Genomic DNA, 25,075 nt, shown 5'->3' with positions numbered 1-25,075 from the left:
AGGGCACATGCATTTTTTTTTTTTTTTTTGTACTGGGAATCAAATTCAGGACCTTGATCTTTCGAGGAAGGCGGCAGAACCACTGACCTAAATCCCTGACCCCCGGCACATGCATTTTTATAGCTTTTGTTTCATATTGTCATATTGCCCACGAGGAAGTCATTGTTTTTATATTGTAGTCAACATAGCTGAGTGCCTGATCCTTGCATTTTTTATATCAAGCATTGTTTATGCATTTGTATGTTTTCAAAAGTCTCATAACATATACTTAATTTTAATAAATTATTTTATTGTAGGTTTTTTGTTTTAAGATAGGGTCTTGCTATGTTGCCCATTCTGGCCTCGAACTCCTGGGCTCAAGCAGTCCTCCTACCTCAGCCTCCCAGGAAGCTGGCATTATAGGTGCACACCATGCTTGGGTCTCACTATAGTTTTACTTTTCTTTAGGTTCTGGAGATAAAATTTTGTATTTTATTGTTCCATGTTATTTTTCTAATGTGAGTTACAAATTTAGTAAGTTTTCTGTGTACTAAGTATATTAACCCTTGACCTGTCTTTTCTGTTTTTTTAGCCTATAAAGTTATTAATGATAGTTTCTTATATACAGATGTTTGAAACATATGTTAAAATCTATGAATCTTTTACTTTGTTGCCTTACTTTGATGTCATGTTGAGAAAATTCTTGTCACCTCAGTTATGTATGATACATACTTGCCTACATTCTCCTGATCACTTTCCTTTTTTATATTTAAATCTTGACTTCATCTGGAGTTTAAACTTTTTTGGGTTTTTTTTTTTCGTTGTTGTTTTATTTTGTTGTTGTTGTTGTTTGCTTGTTTGTTTTTTTTTTTTAAATTTTTTTTGGATTGAACTCGGGACCTTGCACTTGTGAGGCAGGGGTCGGAACCACTGAGCTAAATCCCCGGCAATAGAGATTTTAAAGTGGATGCTATAGCAGTGTTTGATGAAGACACACAGAAAGTCATTTTATATTGTGACTTAGAAACAAGATTTTCATAAAGGAGTACTTAACCTTACTGTGTTTAGTACACTCTTGATATTTTCTTTTTTTTGGTACTGGGGATTGAACTCAGGACCTTGCACTTGCGAAGCAGGCAGAGGAACCACTGAGCTAAATCCCCAGGCCACACTTGATATTTTCTAATCTATTGTACTATTTATTGTATTTCTTTTTCTTCCCTTTTATTTGTTTTTTTGTTTTTTGGTTTTTTTTGCACCGGGGATAAAACTTAGGACCTTGTGCTTACAAGGCAGTTGCTCTTTTTTGTTTTTTGTTTTGTTTTGGGTTTTTTTGTACCGGGGGTCGAACTTGGGTCCTTGTGCTTGCGCAGCAGGCGATAAAACACTGAGCTGAATCCCTGGCCCAGGTGCTCTTTTTCTTAATTGCTAAGCTGGGCCTTCTAAATTGGTCATGAACAACTAATGGGTTATGTAAAATACTCTGCTAGAACAAACTCTGCCCAAATCCATGGCCATAGTGTCACCATGGAGTGTTTTGTGTGAGGTGAAAGTGTCAGTAAAAATGAAGACTTTCTTATCTTAATAAAAAAAAAAAAATCTAGTGTTACCAATCTGATACTCTTTGGTTTCTTTTCCATTGAAGGTTGATTTCAGTCTTATTCCTTGTGAAAACATGATTAATATAGAAATAAAAGCCAAATGTTTAAATTGATATCATCACTTGATAATAGATGCATACCAACAGGAAATATGGTTAATAAAGACAGTCCTCATTTTTCTACAGCACCATAAACACATTATGCCTTTGGGTTAAAGAATATTAAAAAAGAATTCTACCCCAAATTTTAAAGGAGGAAAAGTCAGAGGCTTTTGTATGTTGAAACAAGTGCACAGTTTGTAGATGTTACCGACATATTAGTATTCACTTATGAAAAATGATTATAGAAAAATCTTTAAATAGAGGGCAAGAAAATATCTTGGTTTTTAAATTTAACCTCCATTTCTTTTGTTTTATCTTGTAACAGTGTGCAAAAAGGTTTGATGAACTGAAGAGCAGTGGCAGCTCACCTGTTGACAACCACTATAATCCCCTAATGGCTGCTGGAGAGAGTCCTATTGAAACTTTAGCCACATACATCAAATCTTCACTTCTTGACACACAGGGAGATTTTCAGGAGACTCCAGTTGGTCAGGATGCAGTTTCCAAAACAGGTAATTTCTTAAAACAAAATTCAATATGTGTCCTTATGATAATTCTGCAAAATTTTGTGTGTTCCAATCAACTTTTCTTTCTGTGTTTACAGGCTAATAAAAACAACATAAAATATATTCATATTTGTATCTTCCTGAATTTTAAAAATTATAACTATTTTCCGGGGATTTAGCTCAGTGGTTTCGCCGCCTGCTGTGCAAGCGCAAGGACCTGAGTTCAGTCCCCGGTACCAAAAAAAAAAAATTATAACTATCTTTGCTATTGTTAAAAAACTTTTTAAAGTGTTAATTTATAGGTCAAACACTATTTCCAAAACAAAATCTTAACTATATCAAAATTTTCAACTCTAGTCTGTTGGCCTAGTTATTTCATATATTGTTTATTATTTGTTATAAATATATATTTACTTTGTTATAAAGGAAATGTGACCTAAACAATACTCAGTTTTTGTTTTTGTTTTGTTTTTGTTTGCTTTTTGGACTGGGAGGGTCTTGCTTATCTCTCATGCAATCTTTTTTACAGCTACTTTTTACTGCAGTTAAGATTTATGTAACACATTAGCAAGGTAGAAGAAATGTTTTCTGCAATTATATTGGAAATAACTGGTTTTAGAAATCCTCAGGGTACTGAGTTAAATCTCATCAGTACCAGTCAGTATTGATATAAAATTTTGCTTATGCTGTTGGGTTTTGGACATTTAACTCTTGTTGATACATTCCACTTCTGTAGTTTTTGAAATATTCATTGTAACATCAGCAACGTATGATCTATTTTTTGTAGTTTTTTCCATATGCCTTTAAAAATATTAATGTTAAAATGAGAAATGCCACCTAAATACCCTCTTTAGCTAGCCTTGGGAATGATGCACTTACAATACATTCAGTAAGTAAAAACCCATTCTTAGCAAGAAATGCTAACCCCCCACCTTTTTTTTTTTTTTGTATGTGTCTGTTTCTGTATTTAAGGAAGACATAGTATAGCTTCCACAAGGAATTGTTCTTCAGAAAGTGAAAATTGTACTACCCATAATGGTGGAGAAAAGACTGAAGAATCTGAAGGGTAGGAGGCTGGTTGTTTGTTAGATAAGATTTAGTATCAACTTTAAATTATAAAATATCACTCATGTTTATATGCATCAGTTGCCATAATTTTTTTTTTTTTTTGGTTTTTTTGAGTCAGGGACTCCCTTTGTAGCTCAGGGTGGCCCTGAACTGACTATGTGGCCCAGGCTGGCCTTGAACTTGCAGTAATCCTCCTGCCTCAGCCTCCCTAGTGCTGGGATTACAGGCATGTGCCACGACACCCAGTTTTAGTTGCCATAATTTAGGCATTTCATATTATACAATTGCTGAAATAATTGGAATTAGCTTAGTTCATATATTGAATTATAAGCAGTTGCAAAAAACTTAAACATGACTTATCCCTGTTATAATCTAGATAATAGCTTTCCATCTAAAAAATCATTGTCATATTTTTTAAATTAGACATAACATTTAACATAAAACTTTGAAACTTAAGTTTTAATACCCAAAGAAAAATATACCATTAATTTTCCAACTTTATTAAAGAATTTAGATGTTTTAGAACTATTTGAATATAATCATCCAGCAGTTAAAAATTGAAAGAATATATCTTCAGTATGTCATAAGTTTTGGTATTTTGTATTATTTTATGTATTTTGTATAATAAACTGCATGCATTGTATATATTTATTCACTTTGAGTTTTCAAAAATAGGTGTACTATCACCTAAACAAGATACAGAACATTTTTATCATCCCTCAGCAGTTCTTTGTGTACCTTTAGTTTTGGTGGATTTTTAGTAACAGCTTTATTAGTATATAATTTATATATCATAAAATTCACTTTTGGGGTTTTTTTGTTTTGTTTGCAGTACTAGATATTAAGGTCAGGGCCTTCCCCACCCTACCTACCAACTCCCTTTTTTTCTTTTTAAGGCAGGGACTCACTAAGATGCCAAATTTTTAGGGGTGGGCTCAAATTTGCAGTCCTGCTCAGACTCCCAGAGAGCTAGGATTACAGGTGTGCACAACTGCACCCACCTGAAAATTCCCCTTTCTAAAAAAAGTTCTGGAAATGAGTGATGGTGATAATTGAAGAGCAATATTAGTGTTACTTAATGCCACTGAATTGTACACTTAAAAGTGGATAAAAGGGTAAATTTTATGTTATGTGTGTTTTACCATAATTTAAAAAACCTTTGAAAGTATGTAGAGTTCCATGATTGTTAGTTTATTCACATAGATTGGGTTTTTTTGGTGGGGTTAGAGATTGAACCCAGGGCCTTGGGCATACTAGGCAAGTACATCACCACTAAACTATACCCAAATCCTTTTTTTATTTTTTGTCTTTCTTTTTCTTTTTTTTTTTAAATTTTGAGAAAGGGTTTTGTTGTGTTGCCCAAACTGGTCTTTAACTTGCAACCCTCCTGTCTCTACCTCTCGAGTAGCTGATATTATAGGCAGGTGCCACTGCACCTGGCCCACATAGATTTTTTTTTTTTTTTTTTTTTTGTACCAGGATGGAACCCTGGACCTTGTGTTTGTGAGGCAGGCGACAGAACCACTGAGCTAAATCCCTGCCCCATAGATTTTTTTTTTTGGTACCGGGGATCAAACTTGGGTCCTTGCACTTGCGAGGCAGGTGGCAGAACCACTGAGCTAAATCCCTGGCTCCCAGATTTTTTTTTTTAATGTAAAATTTATCTGCATGATACAGAAATTTGCTAGTTACTTTTTTTTCTGGAATTATCTGATAGTTCATTCTATGGTCCAAAAAACCACAGAAACTTTATGTTTCATTATATCAATTATCTGTCTATATTTTTATCATAATTTCTTCGGGAGACAATTTGTGAAAAGTTTTAATTTTGATAGAGCATTGATTATAATTCTTTTTCTGGTAGCACAATTTTATATAAGATGTAATCTTTGTATTCAAAATTTGTGAAGTTCAATTAAATAATAAATTCATATCATAGTACACTTATCTTTCTGTTTATTTTCTTTTTGTAATGACATGAAGGCAGAAGTGGATCATACTATTTGTTTTTGAAGTGATGCAGTTTTGAGAAAAAGTAAATTCAAAGTATATAACTTTTGAAATAGACTTTGATGCATTATCTAAACTTAACTAAATTTTTTAAATGCATAAACATATTGTGGTCCCCAAAATCCCTTTAACTGTATTAGTTTGTATTTGATGAATACCTAAAACCAAATTTTCTTGCTATTAAAAATAAGCCATGCTAATTTTATTTATTTTTTTGTTTTTGTTTTTGCTTTTTGGTACCGGGGATCAAACTTGGGTCCTTGTGCTTGTGAGGCAGGCAGTGGAACCACTGAGCTAAATTGCCGGCCCAGCCATGCTAATTTTAAATTTGACTCCTCAATGAATATTTTTAGCCATTTTTCCTTTTTCAAAAGTAAACATTTTAGTATTTAATCATGGTTAATTCTCTCCCACATCCATAGCAAGGTGAAAGTGCTATCCTATATCTGTCACAGGAATTAAAATATATTATTTAATTTTTCTTTGGGAATTGATGTTTTTTTGTTTGTTTTGTGATACCAGGGATCGAACTCAGTATCTTCTGCTTGCCAGGCAGGCACGCCGCCACTGAGCTACATCCCTAGCCCTATTTTTATTTATTTTATTTATTTATTTTATTTTATTTTATTTTATTTTTTGGTACCAGGGATTGAACTCAGGTCATTCCGCTTGCACAGCAGGGGGCAAAACCACTGAGCTAAATCCCCACTCCTATCCCTGGCCCTATTTTTATAAACTTTATATGTAAGATGTGACTTGAAAAATCCCTTCAGTAATTTTTATTTGCAATTTTACTAAGTAACTTTCTAAAATCAGTCATAACCTTAGATATAGTCACGTTAGCAAGATACTTAAAAATTTCTGCATGTCAAAATCCTATAAAACTCATTTGTGGTCAGAAATATTTTTAAAAACCTGTTCTTTTACCTCCAATAAATGTCAGTATTCTTAGGTCCTCTCCTAAAACTCTAATTATTTGATTTCTGTGTAACATTTTTTATGAAGGCCAAACATGGTGATTCATGTATGTGATGAAGGAAAAAACTTGAAAGAAGATTTTATTTGCCCACGAGATCTTTTGATATCAGAAATGAAGTACTTTGCTGAATATTTATCTATGGATGCCCAGCGCTGGGAAGAGGTGGACATTTCAGTTCATTGTGACGTTCACATTTTCAACTGGTTGATAAAATACGTTAAAAGGAACACTAAGGAGAATAAAGATTGTGAGATGCCCACTTTAGGTAAAAGACAATCTGTTGCTTTGTTTTATGGTGAAATTTCCATGTCAACTGATAGTTGTTTTAGGCCATAAATGAAATATAGAAAATTATTTGAACATTAGTATCTTGGAAACTGATACTTCATATGTTTTTAGAAATTAAGTTATTTACTAAATAAAATTTAGTAGGTTTACTATCTATGCCCAAAAAACAGGTTCCTAAGTCAGCAGTTCTTAACATATTATATGTGGACCACTGCAATCCTGGAGACCATTTTAGAGGATCTACAAGGTTAAAACAATTTGCACGATAATATCAGGATGTTACTTTTTTTACCATATTAAGTTTTGCTCAAGTGATGTAAAGGCAATGATGAGCAAAACTGTTGGAGCCGTAGTATAAATCAAGATAGGGACACCAAACTGTACTAGTAGTCATTGTAGTCTTTAACACCATGCACTCATCATTAGAAAGGAATAAAAGAAAAAAATGTCAGTTCAATTAAGAATGTCCTTGAAGCAGTAAAAATTTCTAATTTTTAAATCTTGAGTATGCACTGTGTGGTGAAGGGGGAAGTACATGTCTTTCAATGTGTGATGGTTGTCTTGAGAGAAAGCATTTTGGAAAACTTACCTGCTTCCATGTGCACGACTGCTTCTCGATCGATACTCAAAAGACTAAACTAGGCCCCAGACACCTGTGATCCCAGCACTCGGGAGGCTGGGGCAGGAGGATCACTGTGACTTCAAGGCCAGTCTGGGCTATATAGAGTTCAAGGCCAGGTTTGACTACATAGTAAGACCCTGTCTCAAAAAAAAAGGACTTTTCTAATGAGATCTGATTGATGACCATATTAATGAATGTGATTTGATTTTTTTTTTTTTTTAACTGAAGGTTGAAAACAGGGCCTTCACACTGAACTCATACTTGGCCCTTTTTATTTTTTTATCTTGTAATAGGGTCTCATTAAGTTGCCCAGGTGGGATTCAAACTTGCAATCCTCGGGCTGAGCATGATGGCGAATTCCTGTAATCCTAGCACTCGGGAGGCTGAGGCAGGAGGATCACTCTCAGTTTGATGCTGGCCTGGGCAACATAGTGATTTCAGGACCACTCTGAACTACATAGCAAGACTCTATCTCCAAAACAAATTGCAATCCTCCTGCCTCAGCCACCCAAGAGCTGGTATTAGAGATGTGCTGCACCATAAGAAATGTGATTTTTTTTTTTTAAGACAGAGTCTTGCTATGTAGTTCAGGGTAGCAATAAAATTGCTATTTACATCAGTTTCAAAATATTTTTAAACTCTTATAGTAAATTATACTGACAGTATAAAAGTTTTCTGAATATAATTTATTATAGTGACCAAATTAATGGGGAAGGTCCTTACAAGATTTCTAAATCATAATTTTCAGCCAGAGTTCAGAGATTCCAAGCTATCTAGCTATGATATGTATATGTGAAACATACAGTATGTAAAGAAAAAAATATCATTTGATCTGGCACATTTTTGTGTGAAGTAATAGAAAAATAGACAGAGAAAATCTAGCCATTCTCTTATCTTTGACCTTAAGTCAGTGATAACATGTAAATTTTTATAAAAATAAACATTATTCTAACCAGGAAAAGTGTTAACATGCCTAATTGAATCTCTAATAATCCAGCCACTGGTTCTTAACTGGATTGTTAATTTTCTAAGGTGCTTTCACACCAGCTTCTTCCTTTTACCATTTCCGTTTGAGAAACTTTAAGCTAGAACTGTTAGGTAAAGATTGGGATCACTTTTTAATGAAGATTTCTAATATATGATTGTTGTACTATAACAGTGAAAAATCACAGTGTTTTCTTCTTAAATATACTTTATGGGCAGTGACAGACTTCCTAAAATATAATGTCAAACAGCATCCCCCTTTCCCTGTCTTTATGTCTGAAGATTCATTCAGTATGCCTTAGGAAGTAACTTCAGCACTTCTGCAGTAGTAATTTGAGTATGTGTGTTTGTGTGTGTGTGTGCGCGCGCGCGTGCGCACACGCGCTACTGGGATTGAACTCAAGGCCTTCACACTGAGCACAATCCCCAGCCTTTAAAAAATGTTTTTTTTAAATATTGAGACAAGGCCCTTCTAAGTTACTAATTTGCCCTGCCTGAGCTCTAACTTGCAATCCACTGGGATAACAGGCAGGCATCTCCGTACCCAACTAGTAGTAAATTCCTTATTACTTTTAAGAATTTTAAAAATTCATAATAACCATTGAACTCTTTTGTAAAATATCTTTCTTAATAACAAATGCTCTTGTTAATTACTTTTTAAAGTTTTCCTGTGGCCGGGGATTTAGCTCAGTGGTTCCGCTGCCTGCCTTGCAAGCGCAAGGTCCCAAGTTCGATCCCCGGTACCAAAACACCAAAAACTAAAGTTTTCCTCTGTGACTTTGGCATATGTCATACCTTTAGCTGGAGTCCTTAGTTACTATGACTTAATTCCTGGGCAGATTTACTATGCATTTTTCTCTGTATTCTAAGTTTTAACTTAGAATTTTCTTCCTTTTGTATATCTAAGCTTTATGATATAAGTGAAGTTATATTAAATTGTTCTTATTAAAGTAACATCTTTTTTGAAGGTAAGAAGGAACCTGTTGTGAGGAGACTAATAAAAATCAAAAGGAATTTTAATTTCTTTTTTTTTTAGAACCAGGAAATGTCATTTCAATTCTTATTTCTTCAGAGTTTTTGAAAATGGATTCACTAGTAAGTATTAATTTTTAAAATCCAATCTTTTCTAGATCCAGGGATTTACCTCAGTGGTTCTGCCGCCTGCCTTGCAAGCACAAGGACCTGAATTCGATCCTCGGTACCAAAAAAAAAAAAATCCAATCTTTTCTATTCACTTAGGGTTTTCTCCCTTCAAATATCTGAGAAATTCTCAGATATTTTATTAGAATAGTTAATTCAAGAGTGTAATTTTAATTGAAATACATTGCTCATGTTTGGAAATACTTTGTTCTGTTAGGAAAAGATTAAGACTGCTAGGTATCATTTATATGTCATGCATATAAATGATGTCATGTGTATAAATAATATATGTTATACTTACAAAGCAAGCAGTTACTCCTCAAAGAGTAGCTCACTGTTGTAGTAGGTGTGACTGAAGATTAGCTTTACCTCAGACAGGATTTTTCTTACCCCAAATTAAATGAAAAATAAAACATGCTTTGCTATTTAAATGGTTTTTTTTTCCTGTACCAGGGATCAAACTCAGGACCTTGAACTTGCTAGGCAGGCGTGGTGCCACCAAGCTATATTAGCAGCCTTTAAATGATTTCTTTAATCATGATTTGCTTTTATCTCTTTATAGTTCATTGAGTGAAGAACAAATATCCAACTATATAATTTTATGTTTGCATCACTGCAACATATTTATTGCTTAAGAGTAGCTAATGAGAGAAAAAAGTACAATATATAGATAAATATACATTTCAAGCTCTAACATTAAATATATTTGCTTTTTTTACTTAATAAATTTATCATTCAAATGATTTTTATATATGTTTGTGGTTGATATTTTCTGGTTAATATTTAAAGAAATACTTACTTTTAGCTCCTGATAAAACTATACAGAGCAGAATACTACTTTGCTATATTGGCAGATGAGAAGTTTGTTTACTTGAATATTTGGAGTTTTGCTAGTTTTACTGGTTACTGTGCTTTCTACCTTTTGGTCCCTTCCTGTTTAGCCAGCTGGTATTACTTTTTTCAGGCAAGGGCAATGGAAGAAAAGCAGAGATTAAGAGTCCTTAAAGAATTTTCACGCTGTCAGCAAAATATTTGGGAGAATATGTGACTAACTTCTCTTTTAAAGTAATAAATAACTTGAGGTTGAGAAGAGGGGAAGAAATGCAGAGAGCAAACCTAGCACAACTGAGAAAGTCCTTAAATGACTTAAAGGTTTGTTTCTGAGACCTAGAGAAACAGAGGCTTAATTATAACTAAGTTTGCTGAGGATGGTGGCACACACTTGTAATGTCAGCACTTGGGAGGCTGAGGCAGGAGGATCACTGTGAGTTTGAGGCCAGCCTAGGCTACGTAGTGAGTTCAAGACCTGCCTGGACTATACAGTGAGACCCTGCCTCAAAAAAACAGACAGAAATTCAGTTAGAGGAATTTACCTGGTATATAGACTAAAATATATACTTGCCCCAACTACAAAAAAATTATTATTATTTGCAAAAGAAAGGTTAGAAAATAATTTTCCTAGGTTCATGTGTATATGCATATGTGGTTACAAATTTGACCTGTAAGACCACTTTGGAATAGGTTACATTAACCCAAATAGATAAAACTAAGTTAAGTTAATACATGGATTAGGCTTTTAATGAATTTTAGGTTTAAAAGGTATTGTTATGACATTATCCTTTGTGCTATCATTTTCAACATTCACTTCTAATTTTTTTTTAGGTAGAACAATGTATTCAGTACTGCCACAAAAATATGAATGCCATAGTAGCTACTCCATGCAACATGAACTGTATTAATGCAAATCTTCTTACACGAATAGCTGATCTGTTCACACATAATGAAGTTGATGATTTAAAAGACAAAAAAGATAAGTTTAGGAGGTAATTTTAAAATTTATTTTTAAACCTAATGTTCCTGTTAAAAGAAATATATTTCTCTATAATTTAGTGAAATTCTGTTTTTAGAATATATTTAGAGCCGAGCAAGGTGGTGCATGCCTATAATTCCAGCACTCAGGAGGCTGAGGCAGGCCTCAGTGAGTTTGAGGCCAGCCTGGGCTACATAGTGAGACTTTGTCTGTGTGCATATATATATATATATATATATTTTTTTTTTTTTTTTTCTTAAGTGAACAGCCAGTAGCCTGTGGTAAAAATTAGTATTTTGTATAGTGAACATATAAATATATGGTGGTAGTGAAATACATAAAATATTTAAAACTAGCTTTAGTGTAAACAGTGTTACGAGGTCAGCAGTAGTTATATCATTTAGACGCTGTTTAGATCAAAGTGAGGAGAATATGCCTTATTCTAGCTGTGAATGAAGAGGGGAAGTGACATAATCTCATCTCTTTTGAAAAGGTGATTCTGGCTGCTATATGAAAGATAAGACTTTAGGGGTACAAGAAGCAAGGAGAACTATGAGGAAGTTAATATAGCACACTTGTGAGAACTGGAAGGGTTTGGATTAGGGTAGAAGCAGTAAAGCTAGAAAAAAGTAGATGGATTCAGTGTATGTTATTAAAAGGATTTGACAGATTTGTGAATGTGATGGTGTGGGAAAAGAGGATTTCAGGATAATTACTAGGTTTTTAGCTTGAGCAACTGAATGGATGGTACTACCACTAATGGAGAAAGGAAAGAGTAGGAGGGGAAGGATTGGAGTGAGGCAAATAAAGAGGTGAACTTGGGTCTTGTTGAAACATTTAATATACTTCTTTGACATCCAGATGAAATAGTTGATAGGTAGTTGGATATGTTAATCATAAATTTAGGTTAGAGGTCAGGGTTTAAAATAGAAACTTGAGAATAGATGAGATTTGAAACAGTGGAACTGAATGAGATTTCCTAGTGAGAGACCATCGTATTTTTTGTGTCCTATTCAAGAAACCTTTGCCTACTCGAAGTCAGTGAAGGTATTCTGTGGGGTTTTTTTTCCCTATTATTTATCTTGAATTTGTGTGTGTGTGTGTGTAATACAAAGGAGGGTCAAAGTTCTTTTTTTTCCCTAAATACGTATCTAGCAGACAGATCACCATATATCGAACAGACCATCCTTTCCCCACTGAATTGCAGCACTTTTACTATAAATCAGCTGACTGGGCTGGGGATTTAGCTCAGTGGTTTCCCCACCTGCTGCGCAAGCACAAGGACCCGAGTTCGATCCCCGGTACCAAAAAAAAATAAAAATGAAAATGAAAAAAAATAAATCAGCTGACTGTGCCTGAGCTGTTTCTCAGTTCTCCATTTTGTTCTGTTGATGGCCTATCCTTAAATTAGTAGCACATGTCCTTACTTATGGTAGCCTTAAAATAATTTTTGGAGTCTACCAATCTAGATTCTCCCTCACCTCCACCTTTCTTCAAGATTGCTGTACAGCCTTTTTAGGTCCTTGGCACTGACATATAAATTTTATAATCACCTTGTCTATTTTCTGTTTTACACACACACCTGCCAGAATATGGGGTTAATATAAAATCAGTTTGGGAGTTGTTACTCTCTTGATAATATTTCGGTACAACCCTTCATTTATTTGGATATTCTGTAATTTATCTCAGTGTCTTATTTGGTGGGGTTTAGAGTAATTCCCCTTTTTTAAATTAAACTTATTCCGGGGCCGGGGATTTAGCTCAGTGGTTCCACCGCCTGCCTTGCAAAGCACAAGGACCCGAATTCGATCCCCATTACCAAAAAAAAATTAAACTTATTCCTAGGTATTTAATTTTCAGTGCTATTGTAAATGCTGTTCTTATTTTATTTTGTAATTGTTAACAAAAGGCTACCCAATATTTAGAGGTTCAACAGAATAGCCGCCAATGAAAGGCCTAGGGACAAGGAGCCAGTGAAGCAAAGAAGGCAAAGGGGAAGAAGGTTTCAAAAGGAAGAAGCAATTAAGTGACCAAAGGTGTAGAATTCTGCTGCCATGTAGAGTAAGATGAAGACAGATGTGATTGATTGGATTTAGAAAACTTTTTTCCCGATGTTTTGCTTGAATAGTTGCCAAAAAAATACAGCAGCAGCTATTTAGGGAAAGGAAGGATATTTTTAAACATCAGAATTTTTAAAATAATCAGGATGATTCATTAAAGAGGAAGAAATTGATAATACAGAAGATTATCCAGAAATTTAGTCTTTAAGGAAAGTGAGACAGTGGAATAATCCAAGAGCTAAATACTTGAATGTGGTAATGGAATCCTAAATCCAAATTTGGCCTTTATGACCGACAGACAGAGGGAGAGAAACAAGTGGAGGGGAATTAAGATGTGTTATGTACAGGTCAGGGATTTAGCTCAGTGGTTTTGCTCCCTGCCTCGCAAGCACAAGGTCCCAAGTTCAGTCCCCGGTACCACCCCCCCAAAACAAAACAAAACAAAACCAGATGTGTTATGTATGTGTACTACCAATAACATTCCATGATGTATGTAATCATTAAATACTGCAAACACATATGTACTAATAAAAATTAAAATTGAAAAAAACACAGCACCAGACATTGCATAAGGGAGACTAGAGATAGGCAGGACATACGTTTAGAGTTAATGACACACTTAGGAGACTTCAAGTTCAGTTATATTATGCCTAATAATAAAGTAGCTAACGTTCGTTTAATTTTAACACTATGCCTGGCATTCTAAAAATACTGTATCATTTAAACTTCATAAAACCTTATGACTTTGGAATTATTAACCACTTTTTTTTTAGAAAAATTTCAGAGAGAAGGTTGCTAAGAATCATATACCTAATTATTGGTAGACTTGGATTGCTAAATTCTCAAAATCTTTTAAATATTCCAGTAATGAATAAAGAGAGGTAGATATTTATCAATCTTATTTTCTGGTAAAAATAGATTCATTATCAAGCAGTTTTTATTAGATTTTTTTCACTTAGTACACCAAAATGTATTATAAACTCCCCAAGAGCCTAAGTATTTATTCATCTTTTGTTACACATGTATAAGTAGAATTTATTTTTATCACTGTAAAGTATCTTTAATAAAGCAAATATAGGCATTAATTTGTTGGTCATTTGTTAATAGTAAACTTTTTTGTAAGAAGATTGAGAGACTGTTTGATCCTGAGTACTTGAATCCAGATTCTCGGAGTAATGCAGCAACGTTGTATAGGTAATGTGTTTTTCCTTTGGTATTCTACATAATGTAGCTGTACTCTTCAAATTGCAACATTTAAATTTTTATTCCACTTTTTTACCTTTTCTTTCTTAAAGATGCTGTTTGTGTAAGAAACTTTTAACAAAAGAAACAGAAAGAAGGATTTCTTGCATTCCTGGAAAAATCAATGTGGATCGACATGGAAATATCATCTATATTCATATAAGGTATACTGAAGATAAAATACAGCTTTTCTATGTGAATTACTAGTGTATTTATAAAAACATAACTGCTTTTATAAGAAATAGGATAGTGTCTTTCCTGCACATGATATGCCTTTTATTTAGAGAGAGATTACTTTCAAAACAAAATTGTTGTAAAAGCTACATTTTATTTACTGGCTATACTTCATAATATCTTTAAATTTCAAAATGGTAAAAATTATTGTATTTTAATCTTGAAATAGATTCTGGTCAGTGACATTAATGTGATTTATTTTCAGCAATAGATTTAGTTACTTATAGAAGTGTTGTAGCTGGGGGTAGTGGCACACGCCTTTAATCCCAGCACTTGGAGGCTGAAGCAGGAGGATCAATGTGAGTTTGGGGCCAACCTGGGCTACATTGTGAGTTCAAGGCCAGCCTGAACTGCATAGTGAGACCCTGTCTCAAAAAACAAACAAACAAATAAAACAAAAGCTGTTAATCAAAACCAGACTGTTTCTGTATAGGTAAGTACTTAGCAAATCTGACTTGAGGCATCAAGGGATACTGAAGATGGTTAGGGTACATTGGGCACAAGAGTCATCCAGATGCATATTAATTATCTATAGGTTCTCGTTCTGAGTTGTAGAAAAGGTGTTGTAAGTTGATATAATGTCTCAGGAAAGAAAAAACTTTAAAAGGTATGTATTCTTAATAATACCTTACTGTTAGGAATTTATCCAAAGAGGTAAGATTGGCTTTGTGAATGCATTTAATAAGGACATTCATTGGTTTATGAAATATATTAACTAGCCAAAAAAAAGAAAGATAATACACAAATGATTAAATAAAATACATCCATGCATGTGTAGCTGTAGAAAACACATCTAATCAATTCTTTTTTTTTCGGTACCGGGGATTGAACTCAGGATCTTGCACTTGCAAGGCAGACATCTAATCAGTTCTTAACGTGCAGCCTTTATGAATTATGTTGGAGAAAAATAATACTTACCTGGGAAGTCATTAGTGGTACATTTTTAAAAATAGGGATAGGATATAAAACAACTGGCAACATGTTCACTTTGTCAACCTTGAAATGTCTTCATTTTTCTCTCAATATAATAATCAGGAAATCTTCATTAGTTATTGTAAGCACTTGAAAGCTTATTCTTTTTTTGTCTTGAAATTTGATTCACCTTTTGAAAATTACTTCCATTCTAACACCAATAACTTTTTTCCTTAGTGCTGGGAGCTGAACCCAAGGCTTTCTCATTGAGCTACATCTCCCAGCCCTTTTTAAATTTTTTTATTGAGACAGGGTCTTGCTAAGTTGCTAAATTGCCCAGGCTGGGCTCAAACTTATGATCCCCCTGCCTCAGCCTCCAAGAGTGCTAGGATTACAGGCATGTACCACATGCTCAGCTCTGACAGCAACAATTATTAATACCGGTAGTAGTATGTGAAAAAAAGTAATTGCTACTACTTAGCAAGGGCTGGTTTCAAAATTAAAAATAAAAGCAGCTGGTAATATAGCTTCAACATCCATTTTTGTTGTTTTATTCAACAATGGTTGATGCATACATTTGAAAAGTTGTTTTCAACTTTAAAAATAGACGTGCTTCCATAATTTGTAATAACATGATGTCATTTTGTTATTTGTTGAACTAAACACAAAAATAGCAGATGTTAATAAAAGATTAAAATAGAGACTTAAAAAGTATAGGAACTTGAGTTATAAATGGTCATAGTAAATACAATTTAAAGTCTTTGCCATATTTAATTTTAAAATGTATTTTACAGCTGGATGTGGTGGTGCATGCCTGTAATCCCAGCAATTTGGGAGACAGAAGCAGGAGGATCCCAAGTTCAAACCCAGCCTGGGTAACTTGGTAACTTAGCAAGACTCTGTCTCAAAATAAAAAATAAAAAGACCTGGGGGTGTAACTGTGTGCAGAGGCCTTCGGATCAATCCTCAATAACCGCTCCCCAAAAAAGTATTTTACTAAGACTTGTTTGCATATTATAGTGTTGCTCAGTTATTAAAAAGTGCTGTTTGGAAATAACGTAAAAAACCAAAACAGTAATGAAAGTCTAGAGTCACCAGTACTGTAACAGTAGCATGTCACAACATAATCCAGTTAGAATAAAGGTTTCATTTAATGCCTAAGTCTCAATTATTGATCTGTTCAAATTTAATTAATAATTAACAGTTAACAAATAGCATTCAGCTTTTTGTACCTTCTTACATTGTTCAAAGAATAAACTTCCAAATGAAATTCTATCTCTGAGGTGTGGTCAAAAGCTACAGTGAATGTTTAAATTTAAAAATAATATATATTACAGAGGAAGATATATTGCCATTAATCCCCCTCGCTTTGAACACACTCATCCCATTGTTTTGCCACTTTTTGAAGCAGTCCTGGAAGTTCTTTTTCTTAAATATCTTTGGTTGTGCTGTCGTGGCTTCCTTGATGTCCTGAATGGATTCAAAACATTTACCTTTCATGATCATTTTGACTTTGGGGAAGAGCCAGAAGTTGCACATGGTGCTAGATCGGGTCAGTAAGGTGAATGAGGATACACCATAATGGATAGACCAGTCTCCCTTTCTTTGGATGTCACACAGCAGCAGCCTTTACTGTATTTTTGATCACACCTTGAAAAGAAGAATTCCAGAACTGCCTCAAAAAGTGGGAAAAATAATGAGATAAATGTGTTCAAAATAAGGGGAGTATTTCGAGGGGAATTAATGATAATATGACCTTTACTGTAATAATTTTTAAAATTTAAACATTATTGTATATTTTGATAGCCCTTGTATTTTTCACTGTAGTCCATACAACACAATCATTTGAGGAATATTTGTGGAAGCAAGCCACAAATTTTTAAAAAGCATTTATTTGAAACCAATTATTTATATTGCTTGTTTGTAAAATAATATAACAATTGAGGCTCTTTCCCCAGAGATAAGACTTGGGATGTTCATGAGTATTTGAATAGTCTTTTTGAAGAATTAAAATCTTGGAGAGATGTGTATTGGAGATTATGGGGAACAGTCAACTGGCTGACTTGTTCAAGGTGTTTTCAGGTGAGATTTCTTTTTTAATATCCTGTTCTCCAAACATTAAAAGCAAATATCTTGGGGGAGCATGCATGGTGGGCTGGGCGGCCAGCCCCTCCCCTAGCGAGGACTCGAGCATAAGAGGCCATGTGGAAAAGGGCAAGTTAGGTGACTGCTGCCACCACAGTTTGTCGCCAGGAGGAAGACGGTAGATCTGGAGGAGCAGCCATCTGATGAGGAGAAGGTATGTATAGCAGCAAAATTCATCATTCATGCCCCTCCTGGAGAGTTTAATGAGGTTTTTGATGATGTTCGGTTACTGTTTAATGATAATCTTCTCAGGGAAGGAACAGCCCATATATTTGCACAGTATAACTTGGGCCATTTTACTCCAATAAAAATTGAAGATTACATAGCTTAGGTATTGATAACAGAACTTGGCAATTTGGGAAATGGAAAGTAAATCCAAAGAACAGAATCTGTTTCAAATGTGATCACTTAAGACAGGAAGTGAGCTAGGTGTGGTGGTGCATCTCTGTAATCCCAGCACATGGGAGGCTGAGGCAAGAGGATCACAGTGAGTTCGAGGTCACCCTGGGCTACATAGTGAGTTCAAGGCCTTACAAACTGAGACCCTGTCTCAAAAAAGAAAATAAGCAACTGATCCAAGGCCCTGTGAAGCAGAAAATATAATTGAATCATGGAGAGCTTCTGTAGAAACTGCACTATGAGCATACATAAAAGAACATTACCTGTGGCTAGGCGTGATGGCGCACACCTGTGATCCTAGCATTCAGGACACTGAGGCAGGAGAATTGCTGCAAGTTTGAGACCATCCTGAACAATATAGTGAGACCCTGTCTCAAAAAACTAAAAAGGAAGAAAGAAAGAACATTACCCAAATTGGGTCTGCACTGTGTATGGTAGAAAAAAATAGATGGCCAGCAAACCATTATTACATGCATAGAAAGCCATCAAGACAGTTCCAAGCAAAACACTTGGAATGGTCATTGGAGGTCAGAGTGGAAGTTTACAATTATTCCTTCAACCACTCAGATGGTTGGCATCTTGAAAATTCAGGTTCATTATGAAGATAGTAATGTTCAGCTAGTAAGTCATAAAGGTGTACAAGATTCTATAACAGTGTCTAATGAAGTAAAAATAACAAAACAATTTGTAAAGATTGTATAAGCTGCAGAAAATGAATACCAGACTGCTGTCAGTGAGAATTATCAGACAATGTCGGACACTACTTTCAAAGCCTTGCATGGAGAGTTGCCAGTTACATGTACTAAGATTGATTGGAACAAAATCCTCAGCCATAAGATGGGCAAAGAAATGCAGAATGCATAAAATGAACCATTTTAGTGTCTTTGCATTAAAAAAATTACTGCAAAAATATTCAGAACTGTCAAGCTGCCCAGATTGCTGGGCTGTTGCCATTTAAAATCAGTGTAATTAGTTTGGTTAGAGCACAAAACTTAGCTAATCAACTATTATTTTCATTACTTTTATTTGAAGAGGACTGAAAAACATGAGTTTAGTTTAAATGTCTTTTACTTTTTATTCCTTTCTTACAATGAAGAGATGATTCCCTAGTTTATGGTTAAACTTTTTTTTTGGTACTGGGGATCGAACTCAGGTCCTTGTATGGTTAAAATTTTTGAGGTATTACAAAAATATTTTGCTTAATATAACCCTAAAATTGTTGTCTTTTGGCTTATGAAATGGGGAACTTTTTATATTCTTTTTATTTTATTTTATTTTATTTTTGGTACCAGGGATCGAACTCTGGACCTTGCGCTTGCGAGGCAGGCGCTGGAACCACTGAGCTAAATCCCCACCCCCTATATTCTTTTTAATCGGGTCAGTAATAGACATTGTAGTATAAGGTGGTTGGTGGACTTAGCCATATATGCTACTAAAGAAATTGTCTGTCTTTACCCTCTCACCTCTTGCATTTAGGTAGGATTGAGATTAGAAGAAAAGCAGTTTCTGGATCAATTGTACTTAAACCTTTCAGTAGGTTATTTAGCTACCTTAGTGTTATAACTAAGGTTTTTTTTAAAACAGGGCCAGGGTCTATTTTTATTTTGAGATTTTGAAATTAAGGAAAATACTGATTTCAGAAATGCATTTAATGCTTTTTTTCTTGTAACAGTTACTCAAATTAGCTTGAATTCCATATGGCCCTGAGTTATTTTTATCATAAAGCTGCAAATTTAGTATAACAAGGCAAATTATAATATATACAAACCTGAATTCATGACCATGTGTCATTTTATTTTTTTCCTTGGATTGAAATGTACTGAAATTCAGTGTGACATTAAAGTGCAAACTTTCCTACTAAAAAAAAGTGAGTATTTTTGATATTTGTTTAAATTACTATGTTTTTATGTGTTTGGACAGTAAAGCAACTAGTGGCTGAAGTAGTGATGCTGTTAAACAGTGCTTTCATCTTTCGTTTCTCTTGCCATGTTTCTTCCTCCTCTTATTTGTTTTTATTGCTGAAATAAACCTTTGCTGGAAAAAATTGTTTTAAAAAACAGGTTTTATCAGTGGCACCACACCTGCCTCACAAGCACCAGGTCCTGAATTTGATCCCCATACCAAAAAACAACAACAAAAAAAACAGGTTTTAAGTGACCAAATCCATAAAATCATTATTACCTTAAATTATTTGCAACCAAATTATTTTCCCATTGGCCCATAAATTCCCCACCCCTTGCTGGGTACTCGGGCTTGAACCCAGGGCCTTTGTACTGAACTGTATCCCCAGGCCCCCCATCCCCGTTTTTTGCTTTTAATTTTGAGATGGAGTCCTACTAAGTCACTAAATTGCCCAGGCTTAGCTTGAATTTGGAATTATCCAGCCTCAGCTTCCTAGAGTGCTGGAATTACAGGAAGGTACCATCACCCTTGGGTTCCATTAATTTCTGTGGAAATTCAAAAGCACCTTTGCAGATAGAGATGGGTTGCAACTGATCTGTGCTCTTTTGGTTATAGCAGTTGTGTTCCCAAAAAAGTTTTGCTCTTTTTTTTTTTGTTCTGTTTTCATTGCTGAGGATCTGACCCAGGGCATTGCCCACTGAGATGTCTCCCCATCCCTGTCCATTTTTTATAAATGAAGTCTGAAATAAAAGTAGGAGAAAGTTTGTTACTTGAAGGAACCTCTGTTTATAGAATAAATAGGTCTTTATAAGTTCCAGTCATTCTTAATTAATCTAATGTACAAATCCAGAGTTTTCCATATCCAATTTATGAATCCTGAAAATTTTTCTTCCCCTAGAAATTTTTCTTTCCTACTTGGATAATGATTTTGAATAGAGGGTTGAAGAGCAGTTTATCAAACCATGAGTGGAATTTCAGACCATAGAAGGCTCCACCCAGTGGGCTGCCTGTGTTTCCACAATTTTTTTTTTTTTTTCGTACCAGGGATCGAACTCAGGTCCTTGCGCTTGTGGAGCAGGCGGCGAAACCACTGAGCTAAATCCCTGGCCCCACAATTTTTAAAATCAGGTTTATTGGAGTATATTTTACATACTGTGAAATTTGGCTATTTTTTAAGTTGATAAATGCATATGGTGATGTTGCTATCACTGCCATCAAAGCACAGAACACCGCTGTTACCCTAACTCCCTATGCTGTTTTGTAGTCAGTTACTTCTTGCCAGGAAGAAGTCTCTGTCAGCATCTTCTCTGTTTTCTGTGTATAGTTTTGCTCTTTCCAAGCAATGTTAGATAAATAGAATCACACAGTATTTAGCTATTTGGGTCTTGCTTCTTTTACTTAGAAAAATGGATTTGAAATTGATATGTGTCATCAGTTTGTTCCTTTTTATTGCTAATTAGCAGTGTATTTTATGAATATATCATAGTATGTTTATTCATCAGTTGAAGGACATTTGATTTTATTAGTGTAGTGTAGTGTAGTGATTCTGTTCTGGGGCCATTATGAAGAAAGCTACTGTAATTGTTTCCATATAAGTTTTCCTATAGGCATAGGTTTTTACTTCTCTTAAGCAATTACTTAGAAGAAGGACTTCTGGGTTATATGATAAATGTAAGTTTACCATTTACCATGCCTAACTGTTTTCCTAAGTTCCAGAATCTTTTTACATCCTACCAGTTATGTACATGAATTCTGGTTGTTCCATATATAACACTTGATATTGACCATTTTGTTTGATCTTTATTTTTGCTACTCTTAATTTAATTTTTAATTTGTTTTGGTCTTTGAATTTTTTACCAGCTTATATACATATTAGAAACCTGATTACTAATTGTATAACTAAACCATAATAATAACTCAAAGTTAATGGGCCACAGTTTTCATTAATACTGATGCTAAATAATTAAAATATATCAGAATAATCAAGTGAGAAGTTTTTTTCATATTTCTTTGAGATGACTGGACAGTTATAAAATTGGATGTGCCAGATGTAGTGGTGCACATCTCTAATCCCAACACTCTTGAGGCTGAGACAGGATTGCCTCAAGTTCATGGCCAGCCTGGGGTATATAGTGACTTCAAGGCCAGCCTGAAGTACATGACAACACCCTGTCTCAAAAAACAAAAATAAAGGGCTGCCCGGGGATTTAGCTCAGTGGCGCCGCACCTGCCTCACAAGCACAAGGGCCTGAGTTTGATCCCCAGTACTGGGAAAGAAAAAAGAAAAAAAATAGAATTAATGCTGGGGTTTTAGCTCAGTGGTGCCACCACCTGCCTCGCAAGCACAAGGACCGGAGTTCGATCCTTGTACCAAAAAAAAAAAAAAAGAAAGAAAGAATAGGATGTATACTAAGGTCAATTTAATTCATTTGAATTTTGAATATAGTGGTTTTATTGAGGTATAATCACATACTGTAAAATTTACTCATCCCAAATATGTGATTCACTGATTTTTCAGTAAAGTTTCACTGTTGTGTGACAATTGCCACCATTCAATTTTATTATATTTCCATTACTGCAGAAAGATCCTCCACTCCCAGTTCTTCCAGTCCCTGGCAAGCACTAATCTACTTTGAGGCTCTGTATATTTTATGTAAATGAGACATATAAAATGTGGTCTTCAGTAAAGCATATTTGAGATGTGTAATTTTATTGTGAGAATAACTGCTAATTTCATATTTTTTTACCCAGGCTTTTCTCTGTATTGAATTTTCACATTGTCAGTACCACTCAGAAATGATAGTTTATCCCACTGCAGCGAGTTCACTGAGTGCTGCTGGCACTGGAATTTACCCTTGCTGTAACCAAAAAGTTCTTCGGTTTGATCCTACTCAGCTTACAAAGGTAAACTGTGAATATTGCCTTTTTTGTAGTTGCAGCACTCCTGAACATTAATGTTTTCTTCTTTTATTGTTCTTAAAGTTTAAAGTAATACGTTCATGTAGAAAAGACTTCAGACAGTACATAAATGAGCATTGGAAAAAATAGAAGTCCCTCTTTATACCGTTCCCCCAGTCTCCCTCTCCTTAGGGGTAACCACAATTCCTTTCAGACCTTTTTACATTGTAGGCACAAATTATTTGTACTATTTGCATATTTCATATGGGATCATACTACTCATTTTATAATTTGCCTTTTTCACTCAACAATACACTTAGGTTATCTTTTGGTGTCATTTTATGTAAGTACTGGGTAATAGCCTGAGCTATGCATGTTCCACGACTTTTTTTTTATGGATACCAGGGATAGAGCTCAAGAACTTGCACTTGCAAGGCAGGCAGTGGCACCACTGAGCTAAATCCCCGGCCCCATAAAGTGTCACAGTGCCATGAATCTATTTTTTTTTTTCCAGTACCAGGGATCAAACTGAGGACCTTGTGCTTGCGAGGCAGGCGTGGCGCCACTGAGCTACAGCCCTGGCCACAACTTTTTTAACATTTCTCTCACTTTTAAACATTCTCCTATTATAAACCTGTTTCCACATCACTGTTGAAATGAACATCTTGGTATAATATGTGAACACTACTATAGGTTAGATTCCTTGATCACTACTATAGGTTAGATTCCTTGTCATGTCATTAAATTTCATGAGTGAATGAAAGGAACCTAAAGTTCATCATCATCATCATCCATACAAAAAATATTTATAAACCACCAAAGGTGAGCCATACACTCTTATGTGTGTGGTGTGGGTTGAGAAATGACCACTTAGCAATAAATCTAAAATACGTCCAAGTACTCCATACAAAAAACAAAACATTATTGAGAGAAAATAAAGAAAAGTTTAAAAATACATCTTTCTGGGCCGGAAATTTAGCTCAGTAGTTCCATGGCCTGCCTTGCAAGCGCAAGGACCAAAGTTCGATCTCCACTACCAAAAAAGAAAAAATACATCTTTCTATCATGTTTGGAAGACTCCATATTGTAAAGATATAAATGCTTCCTAAACTGACATATATAGGTCAAAATCCTACAAATCAATGTGAAAAAAAACCATCCAGTTACAGGCATTTCACACAAGAAAACAGTTGTTCTGTAAATATGAAAACCACAGCCTCATTTGTAACTGGAGAAATGCAAATTAAAACCACAGTGAATACGAATACCCACTCACTAGAATGACTAAAATTAAAATTAGTGACCAAGTGTTAACAAAGATGTGGAATAATAGGAATTCTTGTGATCTGATGATAATATAACTTGGTATATATGAGCAGCCAGGAAACATGTAAGAGAATGGTCATAGCAGTATTATTTGTAATAGCCACAAACTGGAAGCAGCCCATCCACCAACTATAGAAGACATAAATAAATGATATTCATGTAATGGATTATTTATACATTAAAACAAATGTTACAGTGACATGTAGCAACATGGCTAAATTATAAGAACAGTGTTAAAACTCATGAGGCAAAACTGTACTGTAGTGTTTAGGGATGCATCCATAAGTGGCAAAATGGTAAAAAAAAAAAAAAAAAAAAGCAAGGAAGTAGTAATTACCATAGAGTTAGGATAGAGAATAGAGGTTATCTTTTGGGAGGAGAAGGAGAAGGGCAGAATCAGGAGTGGGCTCGTGGGAGACCCCTGGAGTGTTCTGTTTCTTAATGTTAATACTGATCATATGGATCATTTGGCTATTTGTTAAGCTGTACATTTGTGTTTCAGACTCTCTTCTGTGTTTTTTTTTTTTCCTCAAGGAAAAGTTGTAAAATATGATTTGACTAAGCAAGAAGAATAAAAACAGTGATCTTTAAAGGAGTGTTCTATAATGAACCAACTTCTCTAAATTCGTTTTCTTATGTGACAGGGCTGTAAAGTGAGAGACCACATGGTTGCTCTTCGTGATCAGGGTGAAGGAGGGGATCTGCCGTCTTGTCCAACATCTAGAACACTGGATGATCTGCAGAAGCACAAAGATGTCATTGTTGTGCCTTTTTCTAAAGATACAGTTAGGTGAGGAAAAAAATAACCACCAGTACTCTATTGCACCCTTATTAAGTGGTTCCCATCTCAGAATCCCTTAGCTCGTACT

The 25,075-nt window shown here is 34.8% G+C and overlaps 1 protein-coding gene across 16 annotated transcripts in view; it reads left to right on the top strand.

The window, feature by feature from the left end:
• The window catches only part of Sanbr (SANT and BTB domain regulator of CSR), a 57,845-nt gene that overhangs the window by 10,157 nt on the left and 22,613 nt on the right, over positions 1 to 25,075 (top strand). For 7 of the 16 annotated variants that reach the window (XR_015452966.1, XM_087216031.1, XM_021246319.2 and 4 more), the window contains 12 exons: positions 2,007 to 2,193; positions 3,160 to 3,253; positions 6,271 to 6,509; positions 9,175 to 9,233; positions 10,941 to 11,101; positions 14,256 to 14,342; positions 14,444 to 14,554; positions 16,331 to 16,411; positions 17,495 to 17,618; positions 17,779 to 17,835; positions 22,734 to 22,886; positions 24,851 to 24,996. Coding sequence is in view for 15 of the 16 variants with exons in the window: in XM_021246319.2 (XP_021101978.1) it covers positions 2,007 to 2,193; positions 3,160 to 3,253; positions 6,271 to 6,509; positions 9,175 to 9,233; positions 10,941 to 11,101; positions 14,256 to 14,342; positions 14,444 to 14,554; positions 16,331 to 16,411; positions 17,495 to 17,618; positions 17,779 to 17,835; positions 22,734 to 22,886; positions 24,851 to 24,996 (1,499 nt within the window). In the remaining variant the exon portion in view is untranslated. Of the gene's footprint in view, positions 1 to 2,006; positions 2,194 to 3,159; positions 3,254 to 6,270; positions 6,510 to 9,174; positions 9,234 to 10,940; positions 11,102 to 14,255; positions 14,343 to 14,443; positions 14,555 to 16,330; positions 16,412 to 17,494; positions 17,619 to 17,778; positions 17,836 to 22,733; positions 22,887 to 24,850; positions 24,997 to 25,075 lie in introns of those variants that run through there. The other 9 variants (XM_087216030.1, XM_087216029.1, XM_021246324.2 and 6 more) reach the window with 6 other exon arrangements.

Source organism: Heterocephalus glaber, unplaced genomic scaffold (assembly GCF_053883595.1).
Source record: "Heterocephalus glaber isolate CG9 unplaced genomic scaffold, H.glaber_assembly_v1.0 deba00001457, whole genome shotgun sequence".
Taxonomy (NCBI): Eukaryota; Metazoa; Chordata; class Mammalia; order Rodentia; family Bathyergidae; genus Heterocephalus; species Heterocephalus glaber.
Note: the sequence above shows the minus strand (reverse complement) of the source record. Positions and strands in the feature narration are given on the sequence as shown.